At 39.5% G+C, this 26,236-nt stretch overlaps 1 protein-coding gene across 4 annotated transcripts in view; it reads left to right on the forward strand.

The window, feature by feature from the left end:
- The window catches only part of B3GLCT (beta 3-glucosyltransferase), a 140,407-nt gene that overhangs the window by 55,455 nt on the left and 58,716 nt on the right, over nt 1-26,236 (forward strand). For all 4 annotated transcript variants that reach the window (XM_054446047.2, XM_063650743.1, XM_054446050.2 and 1 more), the window contains exons 7-10: nt 9,344-9,480; nt 17,640-17,703; nt 22,968-23,087; nt 25,151-25,220. In XM_054446047.2, the coding sequence (XP_054302022.2) occupies nt 9,344-9,480; nt 17,640-17,703; nt 22,968-23,087; nt 25,151-25,220 (391 nt within the window). The remainder of the gene's footprint in view (nt 1-9,343; nt 9,481-17,639; nt 17,704-22,967; nt 23,088-25,150; nt 25,221-26,236) is intronic.

Here is a 26,236-nt window from a genome sequence, read left to right on the forward strand (position 1 = left end):
ATCGATCAAGTGGAAGAAAGGATATCAGAGATTGAAGATCAACTCAATGAAATAAAGCAGGAAGACAAGATTAGAGAAAAAAGAGTGAAAAGAAATGAACAAAGCCTCCAAGAAATATGGGACTATGTGAAAAGACCAAATCTATGTTTGATTGCTGTACCTGAAAGTGATGGGGAGAATGGAACCAAGTTGGAAAACACGCTTCAGGATATTATCCAGGAGAACTTCCCCAAACTAGCAAAGCAGGTCAACATTCAAACTCAGAAATATGGAGAACACTACAAAGATACTCCTCGAGAAGAGCAACCCCAAGACACATAGTCATCAGATTCACCAAGGTTGAAATGAAGGAAAAAATATTAAGGGCAGCCAGAGGGAAACTCCGGTTACCCACAAAAGGAAGCCCATCAGACTAACAGCGGATCTCTCAGCAGAAACCCTACCAGCCAGAAGAGAGTGTGTGCCAATATGCAACATTCTTAAAGAAAAGAATTTTCAACCCAGAATTTTCATATCCAGCCAAACTAAGCTTCATAAGGGAGGGAGAAATAAAATCCTTTACAGACAAAGAAATGCTGAGAGATTTTTGTACCACCAGGCCTGCCCTACAATAGCTCCTGAAGGAAGCAGTAAGCATGGAAAACAAACAGTACCAGCCACTGCAAAAACATACCAAATTGTAAAGACCGTTGATGCTATGAAGAAACTGCATCTAGTAAGGGGCAAAATAACCAGCTAGCATCAAAATGGCAGGATCAGATTTACACATAACAATATTAACCTTCAATGTAAATGGGCTAAATGCCCCAATTAAAAGACACAGACTGGCAAATTGGATAAAGAGTTAAGACTCATCAGTGTGCTGTGTTTGGGAGACCGATCTCATGTGCAAAGACACACACAGGCTCAAAAAGGGATGGGGGAAGATTTACCAAGCAAATAGAAGGCCAAAAAAAAGCAGGGGTTGCAATCCTAGTCTCTGATAAAACAGACTTTAAACCAACAAAGATCAAAAGAGACAAGGGCATTGCATAATGGTAAAGGGATCAACGCAACAAGAAGAGCTAACTGTCTTAAATATATGCACTCAATATAGGAGCACCCAGATTCATAAAGCAAGCTCTTAGAGACCTACATAGAGACTTAGACTCCCACACAATAATGGAGACTTTAACACCCCACTGTCAATATTGGACAGATCAACAAGACAGAAAATTAACAAGGATATCCAGGACCTGAACTCAGCTCTGGACCAAACAGACCTAATAGACATCTACAGAACTCTCCACCCCAAATCAACAGAATATACATTCTTCTCAACAACACATCACTCTTATTCTAAAATTGACCACATAATTGGAAGTAAAACACTCCTCAGCAAATGCAGAAGAACGGAAATCATAACAAACAGTCTCTCAGACCACAGTGCAATCAGATTAGAACTCAGGACTAAGAAACTCACTCAAAACCGCACAACTACATGGAAACTGAACAACCTGCTCCTGAATGACTACTGGGTAAATAACGAAATGAAAGCAGAAATAAAGATGTTCTTTGAAACCAATGAGAACAAAGACACAACATACCAGAATCTCTGGGACACATTTAAAGAAGTGTGTAGAGGGAAATCTATAGCACTAAATGCCCACAAGAGAAAGCAGGAAAGATCTAAAATCGACACTCTAACATCACAATTAAAAGAACTAGAGAAGGCCGGGTGCGGTGGCTCACGCCTGTAATCCTAGCACTTTGGGAGGCCAAGGTGGGCAGATCATGAGGTCAGGAGATTGAGACCATCCTGGCTAGCATGGTGAAACCCCGTCTCTACTAAAAGTGCAAAAAAAATTAGCTGGGCGTGGTGGCGGGTGTCTGTAGTCCCAGCTACTCGGGAGGCTGAGGCAGGAGGATGGCGTGAACCCGGGAGGTGGAGCTTGCAGTTGGCTGAGATTGCGCCACTGCACTCCAGCCTGGGTGACAGAGGGGTACTCCATCCCAAAAACAAAACAAAACAAAAAAAACACTAGAGAAGCAAGAGCAAACAAATTCAAAAGCTAACAGAAGGCAAGAAGTAACTAAGATCAGAGCAGAACTGAAGGAAATAGAGACACAAAAAAACCCTTCAAAAAAATCGATGAATCCAGGAGCTGGTTTTTTGAAAAGATCAACAAAATTGATAGACTGCTAGCCAGACTAATGAAGAAAAGAGAGAAGAATCAAATAGATGCAATAAAAAATGATAAAGGGGCTATCACCACTGATCCCACAGAAACACAAACTACTATCAGAGAATACTATAAACAACTCTATGCAAATAAAGTAGAAAATCTAGAAAAAATGGATAAATTCCTGGACACATATAAGATTAAACCAAGAAGAAGTCGAATCCCTGAATAGACCAATAGCAAGTTCTGTAATTGAGGCAGTAATTAATAGCCTACCAAACAAAAAAAGTCCAGGACCAGACAGATTCACAGCTGAATTCTACCAGAGTTACAAAGAGGAGCTGGTACCATTCCTTCTGAAACTACTCCAAACAATAGAAAAAGAGGGAATCCTCCCTAACTCATTTATGAGGTCAGCATCATCCTGATACCAAAACCTGGCAGAGACACAACAACAAAAAAAGAAAATTTCAGGCCAATATCCCTGATGAACATCAATGCGAAGATCCTCAATGCTGGCAAACCGAATCCAGCAGCGCATCAAAAAGCTTATCCGTCACGATCAAGTCCGCTTCATCCCTGAGATGCAAGGCTGGCTCAACATATGCAGATCAATAAATGTAATCCATCACATATATAGAACCACATGATTATCTCAATAGATGCAGAAAAGGCCTTGACAAAATTCAACAGCCCTTCATGCTAAAAACTCTCAATAAACTTGGCATTGATGGAACTATCTCAAAATAATAAGAACTATTTATGACAAACCCACAGCCAATATCATACTGAATGGGCAAAAACTGGAAGCATTCCCTTTGAAAACTGGCACAAGACAAGGATGCCCTTCCTCACCACTCTTATTCAACATGGTATTGGAAGTTCTGGCTAGGGCAATCAGGCAAGAGAAAGAAATAAAGGATATTCAATTAGGAAAAGAGGAAGTCAAATTGTCTCTGTTTGCAGATGACACGATTGTATATTTAGAAAACCCCATAGTGGCTAGGTGCAGGGGCTCACACCTGTAATCCCAGCACTTTGGGAGGCCGAGGCGGGTGGATCACGAGGTCAGGAGTTTGAGACCAGTAAAACCCCGTCTCTACTAAAAATACAAAAAATTAGCTGGGCGTAGTGGTGGGTGCCCATAATCCCAGCTACTCGGGAGGCTGAGGCAGGAAAATCGCTTGAAGCCGGGAGGCGGAGGTTGCAGTGAGCTGAGATGGCACCACTGCACTCCCGCCCGGGTGACAGTACAAGACGCTGTCTCAAAAAAAAAAAAGAAAACTCTATCGTCTCAAAATCTCCTTAATCTGATAAGCAACTTCAGCAAAGTCTCAGGATACAAAATCAATGTGCAAAAATCACAAGCATTCCAATACACCAATAACAGACAGAGAGCCAAATCATGAATGAACTCCCATTCACGTTGCTACAAAGAGAATAAAATACATAGGAATACAACTTACAAGGGATGTGAAGGGCCTCTTCAAGCAGAACTACAAACCACTGTTTAAGGAAATAAGAGAGGACACAAACAAATGGAAAAACATTCCATGCTCATGGATAGGAAGAATCAATATTGTGAAAATGGCCATACTGACCAGGGTAATTTATAGATTCAGTGCTATCCTCATCAAGCTACCATTGACTTTCTTCACAGAATTGGAAAAAACTACTTTAAATTTCATGTGGAATAAAAAAAGAGTCCACATAGCCAAGACAATGCTAAGCAAAAAGAACAAAGCTGGAGGCATCATGTTACCTGACTTCAAACTATACTGCAAGGCTACAGTAACAAAAATAGCATGGTACTGGTACCAAAACCAGATATATAGACCAATGGAACAGAACAGAGGCTTCAGAAGTAATACCACACATCTACAACCATCTGATCTTTGACAAACCTGACAAAAGCAATAGGGAAAGGATTCCCTATTTAATAAATGGTGTTTTGAAAACTGGCTAGGCATATGCGGAAAGCTGAAACTGGATCCGTTTCTTACACCTTATAAAAAAATTAAAATGGATTAAAAACTTAGATGTGAGACCTAAAACCATAAAAACCCCAGAAGAAAACCTGGGCAATACCATTCAGGACATAGGCATGGGTGAAGACTTCATGACGAAAACACCAAAAGCAATGGCAACAAAAGCCAAAATTGACAAATGGCATCTGATTAAACTAAAGAGCTTCTGCACAGCAAAAGAAACTATCATCAGACCAAACAGGCAACCTACAGAAGGGGAGAAAATTTTTGCAATCTATCCGTCTGACAAAGGGCTAATACCCAGAATCTACAAAGAACTTAAACAAATTTACCAGAAAAAAACGCCATCAAAAAGTAGGCAGAGGATATGAACAGACACTTCTCAAGACATATATGCAGCCAAAAAACATATGAAAAAAAGCTCATCATCACTGGTTATTAGAGAAATGCAAATCAAAATTACAGTGAGGTACCATCTCATGCCAGTTAGAATGGCGATCATTAAAAAGTCAGGAAACAACAGATGCTGGAGAGGATGTGGAGAAGTGGGAATGCTTTTACACTGTTGGTGGGAGTGTAAATTAGTTCAACCATTGTGGAAGACAGTGTGGCGATTCCTCAAGGATCTAGAAGTATGATTTGACCCAGCAATCCCATTACTGGGTATATACCCAAAGGATTATAAATCATTCTACTATAAAGATACATGCACACATGTGTTTATTGCAGCACTGTTCACAATAGCAAAGACTTGGAACCAATCCAAATGCTCATCAGTGATAGACTGGATAAAGAAAATGTGGCACATATACACCATGGAATACTATGCAGCCATAAAAAAGGATGAGTTAATGTCCTTTGCAGGGCCATGGATGAAGCTGGAAACCATCATTCTCAGCAAACTAACACAAGAACAGAAAACCAAACACCACATGTTCTCACTCATAAGTGGGAGTTAATCAATGAGAACACATGGACACAGGGAGGGGAACATCACACACCAGGGCCTTATGGGCGGTGGGGGGCTTAGGGAGGGATAGCATTAGTAGAAATACCTAATGTAGATGACAGGTTGATGGGTGCAGCAAACCACCATGGGACATGTATATCTATGTAACAAAACTGTACGTTCTGTACATGTACCCCAAAACTTACAATTAAAAAAAAGCAGTAATTCTAAGATGCTAGTGGAACACTGAGTTATTCTTTTAAGGTTTTTCATTATAATTGTCCTTTTAATGAAATCATTAAGAAAGTCATTAAGAAAGATTAGGGGAGTGACTCTATGCATAGATTCTATAATAACTTTTTTAAAAGTAGTTTACAGTATAACCCACACAAAAATATTGAAAAACAATCATATACTATATAATAGCTGAATAGTGCAATTAGGAGATAAAACATAACAATGTGTTTTCCATAAAACTGTATTTGGAACCAGAGGTTTTAATCGTGAAAGGTTTTAATAGTGAAAGATTTGTAAGACAGTTTTCAAAATATACTGAGATGTTTATTTTCTTTATACGAGCTATATTGGCATGATATGTAAAATACAGTGATTTTCATATTGGTTAAGGTTTAGTCACTTGATAAAGAGCTTTATTACAGATTTTTTTTTAAGGTGTTGAATTTTTCATCTCAAGTTGAGGTCATTTGTCTTGGTTGTTACAGGGTATTCTTCTTACCCAGTAATGATTTAATATACCCATAGGCAGAGTATCAAGAAGGAAGTCATCATATGGATCTGTGAATCTAAATACATTTTTAATGTTAGATGTAAAAATTAACAGCTGTCACATACGTTCAGTTATGACCTGTTGCTGAATTCAGGAAAAGTAGGACTCTGGGAGGTATTTGCAATACAACCACAAGCAGAATAAGGCTCTTAAGAAATACCTAAAAGTACTCATGTATGGTGTCTTCTTGATTTTATATTCTGATAAATAATAGAGAGTGAGGTGATCTTGGTTGGGTAAGAGAGAAAATATACAAAACTTTTAGCACTTAGGGTACTTGATTCATATTGTATGTTCTAGTTTCTTCAGTAGAGGAGAGTTGCTTTTTAAATCTCTCCTGGACTTGCTACGTTCATTTGACAAAAAGTTACTGCACATCTGTTACATGTTAGGTGTACTGGAGATATAGCAGTGAACAAAATGGACAACATCCCTGCCCACAAGGAGGTGATATTCTTGTTTCAGGGAAGATAAGCAATAGAGAAAAATGCAAATAAATATATAATGTGTCGGATGGTAACAAATGCAATGGAGAAGAACAAAGCAGAATAAGGGAGTAAGGGATGTATTGGGAATGGGCTTACCTGTCTATATAGGGTGTTCAAGGAATACCTCATTCATCAGGTCACATTTGAACAGAGTGAAGGAACTGAGGGAGTCAGCCATGTACTCTCTTATGTCAAGCTGCCTACTTCATACTGTTGCTTATCTAATAGGAACCTAAAACTCGACATGTTCAAAACTGAACTCTCAATGCCTTTCTAAACCTCTTCCATCTTCAGTCTTCCTCATCCAGAAGTGCATCACTGTAACTGTCTATCCAGTTGCTCATATTAAAAACCTAAGACTTGATGTTGGTTCATCTTTTTTTCTTCAACTTCATGTTGGCATGACCAGCTACTTCCAAAATATATCTCCTGTCCATCTTCTCTCCATGTTTAATACTACTACGCTGTTTCAGGCTATCATCATCTCCTGCCTTGACCATTATTAGAGCCTTCTGTTTCAGTGGTTTCCCATTCCACCTAAGATATTTTTGCTGGGTATAGCATTCTGAGTTGCGAGCAATTTTCTTCCATTACTGTACAAATGCTCCACCATTGTCTTTCCCCGGTCATCATTTCTGTTGAAAACTCAACTGTATGTCTTGTTTCTGTTTATTTGAAAAAAACATGTATACTGTCTTCCTCCATGACTTCCCCTGCTGCCAGCTGCTTTTAGGATATTCTCTATCTTTAATTTTCAACAGTGTTACCATTATGTGCCTATCTGTGATTTTCTTTGTATTTGTTCTCACCGGAGTTTGTAGAGCTTCCTGAGTCTACAACTTGATGACTTTTGTTAGTTTTGGAAAATTCTAAGCCTGTATTCTTCAACTATTCCTTCAGTTTCATTCTGTCTCTCCTTAGTTTCTAATGTCATGCATTTTAGCCCTTTTCCTTGTGTCTCATATTGCCATAGCTCTTTTCTTCCCTTTTTTTTCTTATATCAGTCTGGATATTTTTTACTGGACTTGCTTTCCAGACTGTTAATCTTCTCTGCTATTGTGTTTAATATTTTTTTGAATTACTAATTTCAGTTCTTGCATTAAGTTTTAGATTTTTCATTTGGCTCTTGTTTATAAATTGTAGTTCTTTGGTGCAATTTAAAAAATCTTTTTATCCTTAAAGAACATGTTAACCATAGCTATTTAACAGTCTTATTTGATAACTGCAAAATCTGTTTTATCTGTTCATCTCCTTCTATTTTTCACGTTTCTCGTTTCTGGTTTGGTCTTGTTTCTTGCTCTGCCGGGTGAGTTTTGACTAAATCTCAGATGTTTTATATGAAAAATTAAGAAGGCTATGGATGTTAGGACTTCCTATAGAAGGATTTAATCTTCTGGGTTGTAGATGTTGTTTGGGTACGTCTATTCATAGACTGCTCTTACTCCAGAGCCCTTTTGTCCTGGCAGTCTGAACTCCAACTGTGATCTCCTGGCACTACAGTACTGCTAGAGGCTTTGCTCAGCTTTTTAGCCTCTCCACTGCTGCTTTCTGCTTGGTTCTTTCTTCCCCCCTTGGTTTTTGTGCAGCTTAAGTCATTGAGGGAAACTTGCATGCAGCATCTTGGGACCCCCTTACATCTCTTCTCTTTCAAGGTCTCCAGCTCCAGACTCTGCCTTTTAGTCCAGCGAGGCTGCAAAAGCCCCCAGCTGCTGCTTTTGACTGTGTGCTATTTGCAGCTCCAGGAATCAGCAAACTCTTTGAGGAAAGGAGGGGCTCCCATGGATGGGCTTTCTAATTCTGGGATCTTAGTCCTTTATGTCCTTTCTGCCTTTGTTGTTTTCTTTTTTTTTTATTTTATTATTATTATACTTTAAGTTTTAGGGTACATGTGTACAACGTGCAGGTTTGTTTTCTGATGGCTTCAATCATTTGCTTTGTGTAATTTCTCCAGCTTTTAAGCTTGTTCTCAACAGGAGAGTAGATGCAATCCAGATTATTCTATTGTGGTCAGAAGTGGAAGTCTTTCATTACACTTAGAATAAAGTCTGTGCTCCTTTCCCCTGGCACATAAAACTCACCCTGGTCAGCCTTTTGCCTGTCTCTTTTGTACCTTATTCCCACACCCAGTAGCTCCATCTGCTGGATTTCTTTTTTCATTGACTGTATCAAACTTTTTCCCACCTCAGGGACTTTGCATTAAGTCCTTTGATGGCACTTCCTCAGATTTTTGCATAGAGCTGGCTCTTTGATATTATTTCATCTCAGTTTGCTACTGAGGATGAACAAAATGCTAGTCATCATTATATGACTAACAGATTTTCGCATAGGTCCAGCTCCTTGATATTATTTCATCTCAGTTTGTTACATCATAAGAGATTTCCCTCTCTTTTCAGGGCAGCTCCTAGTCACCCTGATTTATTTTCATTCTAGCACATTTCACTCAGTACCTGAAGTTATTTTATTTACTTTCTTAATTTCCATTTCTCCACTGTAGGGTAAGTAAGCTATGTTCCTGCCTGGTGTGTGGTAGATTCTCAATAAAAATCATTTGAATGAATGAGTAAATAAATAAATAATCACTGATTCTGAAAGGAATTTTTCAAATTATTCTTTGAAAACCTCGGTAGGGTATAAGGGCATACTATTTTCTTTGCCTTAATAGTCTTTTTATATGGAATATTCTATAAAATACCACTTTTATACGTTTATGGTATAATGATGACTAACATTTTGTTCATCTTGATGATCAGATCTTGAACTACTTTTTTGTATACAAAGCTTATGTTATATTCATTATCATACTAGTGTTAATTATATTTTTGTTCACATTCTCTAGAAATATTTAATCTGTGCTAATAACTCTTTGTCACCCAAAATATTTAATTATCTAAAACCAATAGTACCACCTTCTATTGGTCTTACATGAAATGATTGTTTTTAAAGTGACATGTTATATCTTTATTTAACAGGAATGGTTTTTGGGAAAAGCATTACATGATGAAGAAGCTACAATAATTCACCATTATGCCTTTTCTGAGAATCCTACAGTTTTTAAGTATCCAGACTTTGCTGCAGGCTGGGCCTTAAGTATTCCACTTGTAAACAAGTAAGAATTTATTGAAATTTTTTCGGGGGGGCGGGAGAGGTGTGCATCAACTTTAATTTCATTGAGTACTGTAACTGATGGATCTCAGGATCTCAAATGAGTTTTTCAGCCAGAGGCAGTGTGTGGTAAGACCTGGAAAAGGAGCCAGATGCCTGAGGGTTTCTGCTTCAGTGCTGTCGTTTACTAGACCCTTCAGACAAATCATTCAACCTCTCTGTATTTCTTCTTACTCATCCACAAAATAATAAGTTGTGAGACAAAGGGAGAACACAGAATTGCTCTGAGAACCATGCACATGGGAGCATCATTACTATTGTTAAGGGATCTACTTAGCTATAGGTGTAACTTCGATCACCAGTAAGAAAATGAAGCAGTAACTTCCTGGGGTTGAGAGTTGATGACTCATTAGGTGCATGGGTATGCATACTTAAACACGGGCCAGTCAGGAGGGACAGCTAGTGGAAGGTACTATAGGTCATCATACCTAGCTATTTGTGTGTATAATCACAATGGTGCTCTGTTAGATGTGGAAAGTGAAGATAGTTAAATTGTAATTCAGGAGAAATATGGTTGTTGACAAGCCCTTCAGATTAATTATTATGTTTTTGTTCTTTAGGGAATGGAAAGTTGATAAAGCACTTGTGGCATTTATATCTTCAGAGATGAGAGAGTTTCTATCATTAAGTGTCCTCTCTCTAGGATTTGGAGTCTTGAAAATCTTATTAGCCCATTGTAGATATACAGGATAGTACATACCTTGTCATTCACGGCAGGACAAAACTTCTTGACTACTCCTTTCACATTTGAAAGTTCTCTACAGTGTGATACCCTCCTTTCCAGGGTAGAATCCAAACAACAACAACAAAACCCCCTGTGTTTCCTAGCCTTCCTTGCTACTAGGAAGCAGCCGTATGTTGTAGGTTCCATCAGGTAGATATGTTATGTACAATTATTTTTGGGAACTGAATTGTGTGGGGAAGGAGACAAAGCATGGGGGACCATTTGAATTGAGACTCGTAGCAAAGGAAGAGTCATTTGCAGTTTACAGCAGCTTCCTGATAATGGCAGTCTGAAGCTCCTATGCTGCTGATTTCTGTGGTACAAATCTGGGGGTTCTTGGAATCTCAGCTTACAGTCTGTTTACTCAGACTTTCCAGTAATTCCATGAGCCATCTATATGCTTTAATAAATGTATGTTATGCTTTAACTAGCCAGAGTGGATTATTTTTGTTTGTTTCCATTAAGATCTTTGAGTCACGCACTCAGTCCAGGGCCTACTGGGCAAGAATGCCCTTCTCCCGGCCCCTACCAAGCATGCCTAAGAGCATCTGCACAGTTTCCCTCCCTTCATTCTTAGAAGGGTTAGGGAGGAAGAGGAGTGAAGACAAGAAGTAGTAGTGGTCGTTCCCTTCTCACCGTTTACTGGTCTGCCTAGTTCTGTGCTCTGCAGGGGAGAGGGGAATATGTTCTGCCCTTCAACAGCCAGGGGTCATGTTTCTTCTCAAATTAAATACACTTTGGTTTGCTACAGCTTGAGGACCAGGAGCTCCCAGGACACTCTTTTCCTGCAGTGTCCAGCAGCCTTATGTTTGGGGCCAGTTCAGCCACCTTTGTTGAGTCTAGACTCTTAATGAATAGAAGCTGTAACCTGCACTTTGTAGGCTGAGCCACTGTTCCTTCTCCTTTCCTCAAGTATTCTCATCCTCGGCTGCAGGAGGCTTCCACTAGCCTTCCTCATTTGGTTTCTACTTAGTTTTATAGTATGGAAAGATTTGGTCTGACTTCTCCGTGGGAGAAGTCCCACGTGGCTGTGATTTTTCTGACTTGGGACTTATAACCTCTGTATAAGCCTGTTTCTTTCCCATTTCCCATATGCTATGAAGTCCCTTGAGAGAGGAACAAACACAGCTATTGCCTGCCCTGTAAAGTGCTGCAAGTGCAGCAGGTGCTTCTTCCTCCAGGGCTAAAGAGGAAACCAGTGGGCCCAGGAAGAGCTATATGGCAAGCAGGGGGTGTAATTATTTCCTTGAAGCCAGTATAGCTCTTTTCTTCATCACTGCCTTCTGATCCAGGAGGCCTCTCATCCTGAAGGCAAATCCTTATAGTCTAAAATTTTACCTTCCTTCTTCCCATCACAATTTCCTGTCTTCCTTTAGCAAGACTTTCTTGGAGATCTCTTGATGCTGAATTCAATTCAGTTTTTGTTGAATTAGGTGTTAGAAGTAACTATTTATTCTTGCTTCCTTTGACTTACTATCTGAACCAGGTGCAGGTTGATGGAAGTGATCCTGTTTGAACACATTTTTGACTCCTGGCATCCCTATATAGGGCAGTTCAACCTAACTCTTATGGCTGACATGCTGGCATTAAGTATAACCTGTTCTAGGAAACCTCTGCCCTCTGCTTCACTGCTTATCAAGTGTAGCAGCACCCAGAGCACTGGCAGGCTTTGTTGGCTCTGGCTAGTGCTCACCTCATTACTCTCTCATGCTCACCACGTGACTAGCTTCCGGGGGTTCGTGAACCAGGGTTGCAGGTTGTGCACTAGCCGAGATGTTAGCTTTGTTAAGAGTTGACTTTATGTTCTGGATTATCTGGCATTTTGCAAGGTAGTCCCACAGGACACCACAGGTCCATGATTCCCTTCCCTGTTGTGTTTGTGAGATCATTGAACACATCTGTTGACAAGGGAAGGTAGCCAGTGCCCAGCTTCCATAGGGGTTTCACATCTCCCTTTCTAGTCAAGTTTAACCATATTTAGGAGAGAGAACTGAGGGCCTCGTCACTGCAGCAGGGTGTGTAGGCATCTTAGTCTGTTTGGGCTGCTATAAAAAAATGCCGTAAACCAGGGAGCTTATAAACGACAGCAGTTTATTTCTTATAGTTCTGGAAGCTGGAAGTCCAAGATCAAAGCGCTGGCAGATTCAGTGTCTGGTGAGTGCCAGCTTTCTGGTTCCTTTCCTTCTTGCTGTGTCCCCTCATCTGGGAGAAGGGATGAGGGGTCTTTTTTATAAGGGTGCAGTCCCATTCATGAGAGTTCCCTCCCCATGGCCTCATCACCTCCCAAAGGCCCTGCCTCCTAATAACATTGCCTTGAGGGGTAGGACTTCAGCCTATGAATTTGAGAGGGGACACAAACATTCAGACCATAGTAATAGGGAACTATGACTAAGGGAATTAAAGCCAAGAGGTTAATCTTTTCCACAAAGCTCAGGAAATTCCCAGCACTTCCCCCATGACTCCAGTATGATAGAGGAGTGAGGCACCAGATAGCCTTCTGCATGGTGTGTCATCTGCTCGTCACAACGCTGAACAGTGACCAACAAACCGTAGAATGTGTATAGTTCATTGATATCCATGGTCTTCTCCCTACCTCCTCTCCCTTTCCTCTGCCAGGAAAAAAAAGCAAAATAAATATGCAGACTCTACCATAATGCCATATTTAAAATTCTACTTATCTTAGATCATATTTTCTTTCCCCCGATGCCAACAAGTAATCAAGCAAATGATATAACCCATCTGGCATAGCAACTATCTTGTGGTCAAGATATATTTTAAAATGGCTTTCTAGTGGGGATTCTTATTTATTCTTCAAGAAACTGGTATTATACTCAGGACTAAAGGAAGGATAAAGTATCCATTAGCCCCATCAACTGCAACATTGGATCTTCCTAGTTGTTTTTTTCCCAATTCAAAGCTAATGTGCTGACTTCATTTCTTCCTATTATTGTTAGCTATATCAGTTAGCCTGCTTTTGGATGCAAATAATAGGAAGCAACTCAAACTGGATTAAGGAAATACTTTTGCTGTAATTGGGGTGAGGTCTGTGATTGGTTGATCCAGCAGTTTATCAATATCATTGAGGGCCCACACTTTCTCTGTCTCTCTAGCCTATAGTACACAGAATCCATTTATTCTAAATCTGGTTCCTCTTTTGGTTTCAAGACAATAAGGGCTACATATTTCCTGTTTGCATCCAGTAGTAGATAGCCTGTTCCCGACCATGAATGGTAAGTGCTTATCCTCAGTCTGGTTGGGCCAACTGCGTGTGTGTTCTAATCTCCGGACTATTAACAGTTGCCCAGGAATTTCATTGATTATTAGAATTATTAGAATTTTCAGTTCTAATCCCCAGAGTATTAACAGTTGCCAGGGAATTTCATTGATTATTCTGGCTGGCCCAGAGTAATCAATCTCTGACTCTGGAGCCTGTATAATTGTTGGGCTCAATATTAATCAAAACCAGAATTTGTTTAGGAAGAACGAAGGGGAAACTCTGTATTATATAGACAACCAACAAGGCCAGTCCAGGAATGTTGATTCCCTTTGTGTCCTTTCCTTGACTTTATGGCCCACGTTGTAGGTAGTGTAACAACTTACAGTTACTTAGGTATTTCTTCTGTCCTAGTCTCCAGGACAACTGGTTACCTAAAGATAGTTTATGAGACACACTTTCTTAGACTATTTCCAACCAAAATTTTATTTGGCCTAACAATTCCACATCAGTTTTGAGTTCACACTGCCTAATATTTCCTGGCAGTCCATCCATTTGATCAATTAAAACAATACTTTCATTTTTGGATAAATTTTCATTAATTTCCAATAAGATGATTTCTTCAAATGTATGTCATTCCAGGACACCATTTCTGGTTTTCTCCATTGTTTTTCCACCAGCAGACCTTATCGAGATTTCCTTCAGCAGGTGGCTTTGTTGACTGATTCACAAGTGGGATTGAAAAAGTTAGCTAAGAAGTGGGATTGAAAAAGTTAGCTAGGAAGTGGGATTGAAAAAGTCAGCTAGGTATTGAGTTGAAAGGGCCCTCAGTCATTTGCACATCTGTAGCCTAGGTGGTTGTGTCATTAGAACTGTGCTATTGGGGGCATGACTTAACTTCTTTTTTTTTTTTTTTTTTTGAGATGGTGTCTTGCTCTGTCGCCCAGGCTGGAGTGCAGTGGCGCAGTCTCGCTCACTGCAAGTTCCACCCCCGGTTTCACGCCATTCTCCTGCCTCAGCCTCCCGAGTAGCTGGGACTGCAGGTGCCCGCCACCACACCCACCTAATATTTTTGTGTTTTTAGTAGAGATGGGGTTTCACTGTGTTAGCAAGGATGGCCTCGATCTCCTGACCTCATGATCTGCCCGCCTTGATCTCCTGACCTCATGATCTGCCTGCCTTGGCCTCCCGACCTCGTGATCCACCCACCTCGGCCTCCCAAAGTACTGGGATTACAGGCATGAGCCACCACACCCAGCCCAATAATTCTAAAATTAGGAAAGCTAAGTACCAAACTTCATATTTTCCAGGAACCGAATATTTAATGAGGAAACATTTCATCTAAGTAACTGGAATTTCTGGCTTTCATTGGTTTTTTGGTATTGTTGGTTACTGAAATTAGCATTGGAAAAACCTGTTATCTTGCTTGGTGTATAGAAAACTGAAATCCAGTTACCACTATTAGGTACTGCCTTTTAAGTTAGTTGGTCACCCTGCACACTCTTAGAACTTGAACTTGTTTGCAAGGTGACTGGGTGACTGACGTAGCCCTGAGGTGGCACGTGAGGCTAACTCTTCCACTAGAAGTCTGTGATATTGAGGTAAATATGACGTGGTTATGGTACTCTCTGTGGGCTGCAAGAGATCGCCACTGAAAGATAGCCATGTACGTATTCATTTGTCCTCTCTTCAGTCGTTCTCTGTCTCAGAAATTCTTTTTTATTTTTATTTTTGAGACGGAGTCTTGTTCTGTTGCCCAGGATGGAGTGCAGTGGCACGATCTCGGCTCACTGCAACCTCTACTTCCCGGGTTCAAGCAATTCTCCTGCCTCAGCCTCCTGAGTAGCTGGGATTACAGGCATGCACCACCATGCTTGACTAATTTTTGTATTTTTAGTAGAGACGGGGTTTCACCTTGTTGGCCAGGCTGGTCTTGAACTCCTGATCTCAGGTGATCCCCACGCCTTGGCCTCCCAAAGTGCTGGGATTACAGGCATGAGCCACTCTCAGAAATTCTATCAGTGGTTTTCACTTTTTCCCCTTCTGAGGTTTCCCTCAAAGAAAAAGAATTTTCAAGGATTGAATGAGAAAGAAACTTGAAAAGCCAAAAAGACGGAGAGCATGTTTAAGGTAACAGTACTAAGGTGTTTACTGACTGTTATGAAGGGGCATATGAAACATGGCCATCTAACAGTGGAGGTCACATGCCTCTTGTATTCTAATCACAACTTGGTGTTCCTTGCCTGTGGCAATAAGCCCGGGTATGACTTTTCTGTCTTTGGAGCCTGAATGAAATGAATACTTACTCTTTGTGGTCTGATTAGATTTTGAAGGCATGTGGCATAAGTCCAAATCCCAAAGTTACCTTGGTACAGTTTATTTATGAAAACATGCTCCAACTGAGCAGAATTCAAATTGAACAAGATCTCATTTGCCAGGGCAGACATTTTTTCTCTTAAGTATATATTTGGAGTGTATCTGAGGATATAGTCTCTCAGTCCACCCCACTTATACTCACAGATCTGTGGGCAAGTATTGAGCGAGAATGTGACAGATACTATATGGGGCTTCTTTTGGTGCTACCTGCTACCAGGCTGTGTTAGTATCGGCTGTGAGACAAATGCTTTGTAATGAAGCACATTTATCCTGTGTCTGCTTTCTGTCTTCTTCTAATCAGAAGTGAATTTTTATAGAAATCTTTCATGACCCAACCAGACAGATGTAATTAAAAACAGTAGAAAAAAATGGAAACTTATTACTATTTTTCCTTTTTCTTTTAAAATTTTTCTTCTTTCTTTTTTTTTTCTTTTCGAGACAGGGTCTCCGTTGCTCAGGCTGGAGTGTGAACATAGTTCACTGCAGCCTTCAACTACTAGGCTCAAGCGATCCTCCTGCCTCAGCCTTCTGAGTAGCTAGGATACAGGTGCACCATGCTTGACTAACTTAAAAATTTTTTTTTAATTTGTTTTAACTTTTATGTTAAACTATGTTGCCCAGGATGGGCTCTAACTCCTAGCCTCAAGCAGCCCTCCTGCCTTTGCCTCCCAAAGTGCTGGGATTATAGACATGAGCTACTGTGCCTAGCCTACTCTTCCTTTTTAAAATCACTATTATTTCTTTGTAGTGAAACTATGTATTAGGAGGTTTATAATTTAAACTAATAGTCTAGTCTTCAGCTCTATAAATAAATAAAAAACCATACAGTATTTTGGTGATTTGGGTAAGTATTCCTCCCTCGTTAGCTTTGAATCAAATAATATGTTGTCTAATTCATTCAGGGAGCTCACTGAGTGCTCATTGTGGTCAGGTGCAGTGGGTAGTGCTGGCAAGACAGAGAAGAAAGTATAGCACAGAGAGAGTTATGTGTGCACCAGATTTTAACGCATGTGGTAAAGCTGATAGGTCTGTGCTTTGTACTCTGGTGGTCAAGGAAGTTTCCATTTACTCTGATGGGCAAATCTGGAAAAGTTTTACAGAGAAGGTACCCATGAGTTTGGTGTTTACAAGTTTGCTCGGTAAAGGTTGGGTACAGGCACTCTAGGCAGATGTCCAGCGGAAGAGAACAATGGGGAGGTGTGTGTTCTGGGTGTAGCAAGTGGGTGCCGTGATGCTAGAGATGGTCAGGGGAACGGTAGGGCCCTCAAGACTGGCTCAGGAGTTTGGGGCTTTATTCTGTATGGGAAAGGAGCCATTGAAAATGTTTAAACAAGACAGTGACTTGAAATAAAACAAAACCACATGCTTTTCCCCCATAAAACCCAGCAAGATTCATTAAAGTAAGAAACAAAAAGTGGCCGTTGTCTGTTTCTCAAGCACAATTTATTTCCCCCTTTCTTTTTTCTTTCTCTGTCATTATTTAGTGTAAAGATGATCAAGAGTCAACAAAGCTCATGACTTTTTTCCCCAAGGCATTGTATTGTATCGTACGTTATTTGGCAGATGTTGGAATAATGAATGCTACTTTTCCAACAAGCCTTGCATTCATTTATTGGTCAGCCAGCCGTTGCGTTTTCACAGTCCTTTCCCTCAAGGAAATTAAACTGTTATTTTTATCTTTAAATCTGTATGTTTATCTGTTTTCAAACACTAGAAAGTCTCAAGAATGTGTTAGTTTTGCTTGACACTTCTTTTGGTTAAAAAAAATCAAATTGTCTCTATTTTCTAGGCTTACCAAGAGACTAAAGAGTGAATCCTTGAAATCCGACTTTACAATAGATTTAAAACATGAGGTATGTTATGTTTTGTTTGATTAAAAATCCTACTAATCAAGAATTCATGTCCTTTGATGTAAAAGGTGTTTTGCATTCCCTAATCTTGCATTTTCCCCACCCACGTCTACTCCCCACAGAGATAATTTCATAGCACTCCAGTGAATTAGGTGCTTTTATTTTAAACTCATTTCAGTTATGTAGGTGAAGACAGAACATTGAAAAAGGTTGCATCTTGTGATTCATGATTCTTTACTTTTAAGCTAAATGGATGGGTCCAGAGGTAGATTTCTAAAAACATGCAAAAATGTCATTAAAAGTACCTCTGCTCTTACTTGATGCTTCGGTTGTACATATGCCAGTGTAGATTGAATGATCATGTCCCCCTACCCCTAATTCATACCTTGAAACCTGAGCCGCAGTGAAACGGTCTTTGGAGGTAGACCTGTGGGAGGTGGTAGGGGCATGAGAGTGGAGCCCTCATCAATGGGATTAGCACTTTTATAAAAGAGGCCCCAGGGAGCTTCCTTGCCCTTTCTGCCATGTGAGGACACAGCTAGAAGGTACCTTCCATGAACCAGGAAGCAGGCCCTCACCACTGAATCTGCCAGTCCCTTGATCTTAGATTTCCCAGCCCCTAGAACTGTGAGAAATAAATTTGTTGTTTAGACTCCACTAAGTCTATGGTATGTTATTGCAGCCTGAACAGACTAAGACATATGCCTTTGTTGTGTGTCTGTGCTTGGCCCTCTGGAGCAGAATTAAGCCTATTGGTCCCAAGCAGGCAGCCTGGGGCCCTAACACTCCTGGTTTCTTCACATTTACTGAACATCTGTGACCAGTTATTCTAGAGGCAGGTGGCAGGTGTCCCATCATTAATTATTCTTGAATCATCATTAAGAAGGCCCTTTTTGCATTTCACTTGTGGGCATGCCTGACTGCACAAAACAGTCTTGCCTCTCATTCTCTGCAGGAATCTGTATGTTAGGACATTAAGGTAAATCTTGACATGTAATTCAGTCCAGCAGTGCTGATGGCCTTCCAAAGACAAGAAGGCACACACAAGACTTTCTGACTTCTCAGGTGTCTTTAAATGATAATACAGAATATTTGAGTAGAAATAAACTTAGAAAAACGTAATTCTTCTCTTCCACAAAGATGAAAAAATGGCTTGTTGAAAACCAAGTTCTGCCTAGATAGGATTAATGAAAAGTCAGCTCTGGTATAGATACTTAGGTTTGGAAATCTACTAAACATTGAATATATACAAAATAATATTTCTAACATATATGAAAGGTATAAAGATTAATGAACAAAATACCTAACTAGCTTGCCTGGTTTAAGAAGGAGACAACTATGAGTTACCTTGAGGCTACCTATGTGCTTCTTGAGGAGAGGCCTCCTTCCATCTCCCTACACTAAACTCTCTCTTGAATTCTCTCCCTCTCCTGTACTTTTCTTCATATTTTATTATGTATGAATGTATTTCTGAATAACATGTAGTTTTGCATCCTTTTGGGCTTTATATAAACAAAATTGTATACAAATGATGCAGGATTTTTTGCTCCTTAGTTCAGCTAATCTGGATTCTTGTCTCACAACCAGGAAGAATTAGGCACACAGACACATTGAAGGGTGAGGAGGATGGAATGTATTTAAGTGAAAGGAAAGCTCTCAGCAAAGACAGGGGGCCCTGTCAGCAGGTTTCCACCTCATAAAATGAATACCAGGGCCCCTACACATGAGTTGAAGAGGCCTCTCCTCCCATGCATAAGGCGTGAATTCCTGGTGGCTCCACCCCATTCCTCCAGTGCATGTGGGCCTCCATGCATGTGGGCCTCCAGTCCACTGCAGGCATGCCCAGGCAAACCCCCTGTGTAGGTTCTCTTATTCAAACAAAACAGCTGGTGTAAATAAACACTTGTGGAGTGGATCAGAGATTCTCTGGGGGCCCTTCCCTATCTGCCTAGGCATTTGGCTGTCTCCCACCTCTATCACAAATACTGTTCTAATTTGAGACTCATCCATGTTGATGCATGCAGCTCTAATTAACTTATTTTTACCTTCTATAGTAGTCTCCCATATGACCATAATAATTTATTTATCCATTCTCTTGTTAATGGGCTTCTGAGTGGCCACTGGTTTTTTGCTATTACAACCATTGCTTCTATGAATATTTTTAATGTGTATCATGGTGATCATCTGCAAGAGTTACTCCAAGGTGGAAGCTTTTAAACTTTTTTTTGACTATGACCCACTTTAAAAAAATAAATTTTCATCATGACCCAGTATATTTGTGTTTGTGGTTGTGTTTCTGTTATTGATTTCTAACAGTATTATTGTAGTCTATACAACAGTCATTTGAGACACTTTTAGGCTTACTTTATGGCCTAGCTCATGTTCAGTTTTCATATCTATTAGATTGAAGAAGGTATTAATGATGCTTTTCAGATATTTTCTTCTTTACTTCATTGCTTCAATCCTTCATTTTACTTTTGTTTTGTCTGTTTATCATTTACTAGGGGAGGAATGTAGAAATCTTCCATAATAATGGTGGATTTCTCCTATGGAACTGCCAACTCTTGCTTTTTATACTCTAAGGCTATGTTAATTAGATGCATACAAACTTAGAATTGTTACATCCTCTTAGTGAATTTGTCTTTATCTTTAGTAATGCTGTTTGTCTTAATGTTTATTTTGTTGACATGAATATTTCAATGTTAGCATGTTTTGGTTGTTTGCCTCATAATCATTTTTTATCTTTTTCTTCCAATCCTTTTGTGTCCTTATCTTTTTTAGATGTGTCTCTTTTAAAGAGGACATGCCTTTTCCCCCCACCCTCCAGTTTGAAAATCTTTATCTTTAAACCAGATAGCAAATTTACCTTTATGTTGATTGTAATTACTGATATATTTGACTTCTATCACTTTATTTTGTGCCCCTCTCCTTATTTTCTATTTTTCTTTTTCTTTTTTTTTTGAGACAGAGTCTTGCTTTGTCACCCAGGCTGGAGTGCAGTGGCGCCATCTCGGCTCACTGCAACCTCCACCTCCTGGATTCAAGCAGTTCGCTACCTTAGCCTCCTGAGTAGCTGGGATTACAGGTGCCCGCCCCCACGCCTGGCTAATTTTTTTTGTATTTTTAGTAGAAACGGGGTTTCACCATCTTGGCCAAGCTGGTCTTGAATTCCTGACCTTGTGATCTGCCCACCTCGGCCTCCCAAAGTGCTGGGATTACAGGAGTGAGCCACCGTGCCCGGCCCCTCTATTTTTCTATTTTAAAGTTCCCGGCCCCTCTATTTTTCTATTTTAAAGTTCCTTGTCTTCTTATTCATTTATTTATTAGTCCATATTTTTTCTTTTCTGCTATTTTAGAAGTTAAATCTGTCTGTACTTTACTAATTATTTTAAATATTTAACATGCATTCTTAACCTAACAATGGGTTATTAATCAATAGCCAGAAAATTTGAGGGCCTTAGGATAATTTAACTCTGATTATCCCACTCCCAACTTATATGCACTTGTTGTTCAATATTTTTGTCCCTTTTTCTTTTTACCCTGGAAACTTAGATATTGTCATTATTTTATGCAGTTAACATTTTTATTAACTCATCATATATTTGCCATTGTTTTTGCTTATCATTCCATCTTGCTTCTTAGGCCTTTCAATTGAATCATTTTTATTCCTCCTGAAGTGTATATCCTTTAGAATTTCTTTTAGTGAGGTGGTAAATTCTCTCAATATTTTTTCTTTAACAATATTTATTTCAACTTTGTTTTTGAAGCATACTTACATCATGTAGATGATTCTAGGTTGCCAGTCATTTTCTGTCATAAGTTTTATTCAATTATTTTTCTTTTTTCTTTCTTTGTTTTTCTTTTGAGACAGAGTCTCTCTCACTCTGTCACCCAGGCTGGAATGCAGTGGCATGATCTTGGCTCACTGCAACCTCCATCTCCCGGGTTCAAGCAATTCTTCTGCCTCAGCCTCCTGAGTAGCTGGGACTACAGGCGCATGCCACCAGGACCAGCTAATTTTTGTGTTTTTAAGTAAAGATGGGGTTTCACCATATTGGACAGGCTGGTCTCGAACTCCTGACCTGGCGATCTGCCCACCTCAGCCTCCCAAAGTGCTGGGATTATAGGCGTGAGCCACCATGCCCAGCCTCAGTTATTTTTCAAATGTGCTTACTTGTTTTGTGTAATCTTTTCAAAATAATTTTTTCTCATGTTTTAAAGTTTTTCTTTTCTTTATAAAAATATATTAAGCATAGTAATTTTATAATCTGTTTGATAATTCTGATAGCTGAAGTTTTTTGAGTCTGATTAAATTATGTCTGCTGGCTCTTGTTCGTTATCTTATTTCTTTTGTGTGTGTGATTTTTTTTTTTTCTCTGAGTGATTGTTCTGTAAGCACCCTTGTTCCTTTGGAAAAATCCTCTGAGCCTTATATTAAAGTTGTGGTTCCTTAGTAAGGATTTACATTAGCTTCTGCCTGTTGCTAGTGGGTTATACTGACTTGAGATAATTTAAATTATCAGTTTGAGGTGTTTTGGGACCTCATAGGTGGCACAAATTAGGGAGGCCTGGCTTTTGGTTGCAAAATCTAAGAGGAGATTTAGAGATTATTCTTTTCCCTCCATTGAGACCCATGGTCCTGGCTTTATGTAGGGGGATTGCTGTTAGTCACCCCCCACCTTGGGTGGGTCATAGACTTCAGTCTCTTCACTCCTGTCAGAAACTCAGCCTTGCCAGAGGTCAGCTGATACCTACTAGGGAAAACTACCCTTGGTGCCTTTTTTTCCCCAGGATCTCACTTTCCCATTTTTGTTCTCACAGATTCCACATTTTTGTGCCAGCTTAGCAATACATGTAAATATTTAAGGGCATTTTACCCAACATTTGTAGATGTTTTAAGCAAGTTGAGTATTTGGGGTATGTGATTACCATACTAAGGAAACTGGAGCCATAATAATATTTTCTTACATCTCTCTCTGTGATGTTGTAGAATGTGTTCTTTCCTAAAACTGCATACTTTGGAATTTTTTGGAGGTCAGAATATTGATTCATAGTTAATTGCTTATTGTTAGTAATAGATTACATTTACTCACATGGAATTGTCATTTTTTAAGTTTAGGAAGTCCTGTTGAATACTGACAAATTGATATGATTCAACCTACTCTCTATGGAAGATGTGTTCTGCTTTCCCTTGAGATATTTTGTCCCTTCTTATACTTGTGTTGACTGAGTTCTTTCATCACTGCCTGTCTCTTGTCTTGTGGCAGATTGCCCTCTACATCTGGGATAAAGGCGGAGGACCTCCCCTGACCCCAGTGCCTGAGTTTTGTACCGATGACGTGGACTTCTACTGTGCTACCACATTCCATTCTTTTCTACCGCTTTGTGTAAGTAACAGAAGAAAAACTTTGCATATCAAAGGAAAAATTTAAATGCTATGCATAATGTCATCCTAGCACTTTAAAATGAATTTTAGATTCAGGACATTCATGTGCAAGTTTGTTACAAGGGTATATTGTGTGATGCTAAGGTTTGGGCTTCTGCTGATTCTGTCACCCAAATAGTGAACATGGTACCCAATAGGAAGTTTTCAAATCTTGCTCTTCTTCCTTCCTCCCCTTTTTAGAGTCCCCAGTGTCTGTTGTTCCTATTTTTATGTTTGTGTGTATCCAGTGTTTAGCTCCCACTTACAAGTGAGAACATGCAGTATTTGGTTTTCTGTTTCTGCATTAATTCACATAGGATAATGGCCCCCAGCTGCATCCATGTTGCTGCAAGTACATTATTTCATTCTTTCTTATGGCTGCATAGTATTCCTTGGTATATCTGTACCACATTTTCTTTATTCAGTCCACCATTAATGGGCACCTACACTGATTCCATGTCTTTGCTATTGTGAATAGTGCTGCATAGCACTTTACATACTAAAAAGAAAATCAGCATTTTCCCTGTGCCAGGTAAGAACTATATATCATGACTCTAGTAATAACAGTCATACAAGGTTATACTATTGTAACTCCATCTTACAAATGAGAAGAGAGAGGCACAGAGAAGCCAAGTGCTTGCTTAGGGCTACACAGCTAGTAGGGAGGGAAGCAAGGGCTCCCCTTTACTCCAGAGGCTTTGTGAGGGACTGCCCACCATAGCGCTTTAGGGTTAGTGTGCCCAGAGTCATTTCTTTTGTTGATGATGTAGGATGCATTGATTAGAATTTCTGTTCCATTTCCTGAAAAGGCAATTTCCAGTGCTTTCTGTGACACCCAAGCCTTCTCCACAAGCCCGCACCCTTTACTCTCTCAGTAGGTGGCTCTGCCTTTCATCTCAATGACAGCCATCCAGAACTTTCGGAATGAATTCACTTGTTTTGGCAGACCCAAGGTCCAGCCCCAGTATGAGCCTGGAGCCCCTGACACTCACAAGGTTGTTAACAGCTTTTCTCATAAGAAAAAATGTGTTCACCAACCTCAAATGTTGTCGTTATTCTCAAGTCAGTCACACAGAAGTCTGTGTGTGCCATTTGAAGAGATAAATACATAGACACACACACACACACACACCCCAAAACACAGTGCAGCATTGAGAGAGAATCTGTAATTGTTTGCAGTTCCAGAGGGGGAGACCAGTCTTTCTAGGCAAAATGCTTGCTTGCTCTTTCAGTGCTCTCCTAGTGCCTTGAGTGACATGACAAAGCTGTAGTTAGATGTCACTATAAACCAGCCCCAAATTATATAGGAGTCATTATTGACTATGATTGTAGGCCTAAGGCAGGTAATAAATGGGTCATGAAGGGCTTGGGTGTGTTTCGTTGACAAATCCCTCTTTGTGCCCCCTTTCATCTGTGTGATCAGCCTGGGCTCCAGGACTGCCCCCACCCCACCTCCACCAGGTGTTTGAAGGAATCCTACCTTTGGCAGAGGAGAAAACATCCTTAGCCTAGAATTGGGTTGCCAGTAAAGAGGCTGTAAAAATGTTTTCAACATTAAAGTAAGGCCAGGCCCAGAAAAGGGCAACATCTCTTATTTTACACTAAAAAATCCCCCCTATTTCTCTCTTTTTGTCAAAATCTTCACCAGCTGGAGAAAGGAAATGAGAGGTAACTAACATTTATTGGTCACTTACTATGTGCTTAATAAATTATAGTAATAATAGCAGGCTTGCGGTGGTTATTATTTTTTTTTCTGAACAAGCAGACTGAAATTCTGGAAACTTGTTAAGGGGATGCACAGTCCATGCACAGTGGAGCAGGCAGGTCCAGGGCTGGCTGACAGAAAGGCTTATGTTGTCAGCTGACCTATGTTTCCATTTCTCCCCTAAAACTTTATCCCGGAAATATGTTTCATATCCTTGACATTGGTTAATTTGAACTCTAGAGCATGTGAGATTCTAATGTGGGTGTGAAGTTAATGCTGACTCACGTATGCATATATTTTTTCTTTTCTTTTTTTTTTAGGGAAAGCCAGTGAAGAAGAAGGATATTTTTGTTGCAGTAAAAACATGCAAGAAATTTCATGGTGACAGAAGTATGTTTTGGGTTATTCATTTTATTGAACGCAAAAATCCAGACTACCTTTTTAAAAAAAGTACAAATGAATTCTTGAGTATAAATTCAGAAAAGGGATAATGACAATTCGGATGTTGAAGTGAAAGCAGTTATTTAATCAGTACTCCTCGTTGCACCATTTCAATCACCAAGATCAATTAGGTAGGAAAATTTTGTCTTGAAACATGAGTGGTCATAGCCGATACGTTTATGGCAGTATTTTAAATTGGAAATGGAAAAGCTCAGTGTGGCAGTCTTGGAGACTGTGTGAAAAACAATCCATTTTGTCAAACAACGTATTAGGTCTGTGCGCAGTCTCTAAACAGGATGAAGAATGTCAGGGGATTTCAAGGTAACAGCATGCCAACAAAGAAAAAAGACTTTTTCTTCTTTTTCAATTTATTTCAAATGCTTACCTTGGAACTTGTTAGTTAAGAGATGTATTTGCTCATGAGTAGATAATATTGGAGAAGAAGAAAAAGCCGCTGTACAAACAGTGAATCTCTTCTTAAGGAAATCCTGGCATGCAGACTAATGTTGTTTTTATTCAGGTTTTTGATGTCATTACAGAATTCTGCTAAGTTGTGATGATAATGTAAAAAAAAAAAAAAAGCCCATCCTAAATATAAATAGACATAATTTCTCTCTTTTTGCACCTTATTTCAAGCAACAGTTTTCTGAAATTGAAAATTAGGCAGTCTTTTGCATTTTCTAATTTTAGTGCATATTTTAATTTTTTTTCCCATGAAAAGACTGTCGATTTCACCAAGGATGTGATATTTATGTAGGAGAGATTTTTAAACCAACTGTCATTTTCATGGGATTGGAACTACTGAAGAAGTTCATTTATATATTTTATGTGATAATATGATACATACAAATTATATTTTAAAGAGGAAGATGTTTTCCAAATAAAATAATATTATAATTTTAGATTATAGTATTGTCTAAGACATCATCAATTAAAATCCAGCTATAATCAATTATATCTTAAAA

The sequence above is a fragment of the Pongo pygmaeus genome, chromosome 14, assembly GCF_028885625.2.
Source record: "Pongo pygmaeus isolate AG05252 chromosome 14, NHGRI_mPonPyg2-v2.0_pri, whole genome shotgun sequence".
NCBI classification, from domain to species: domain Eukaryota; kingdom Metazoa; phylum Chordata; class Mammalia; order Primates; family Hominidae; genus Pongo; species Pongo pygmaeus.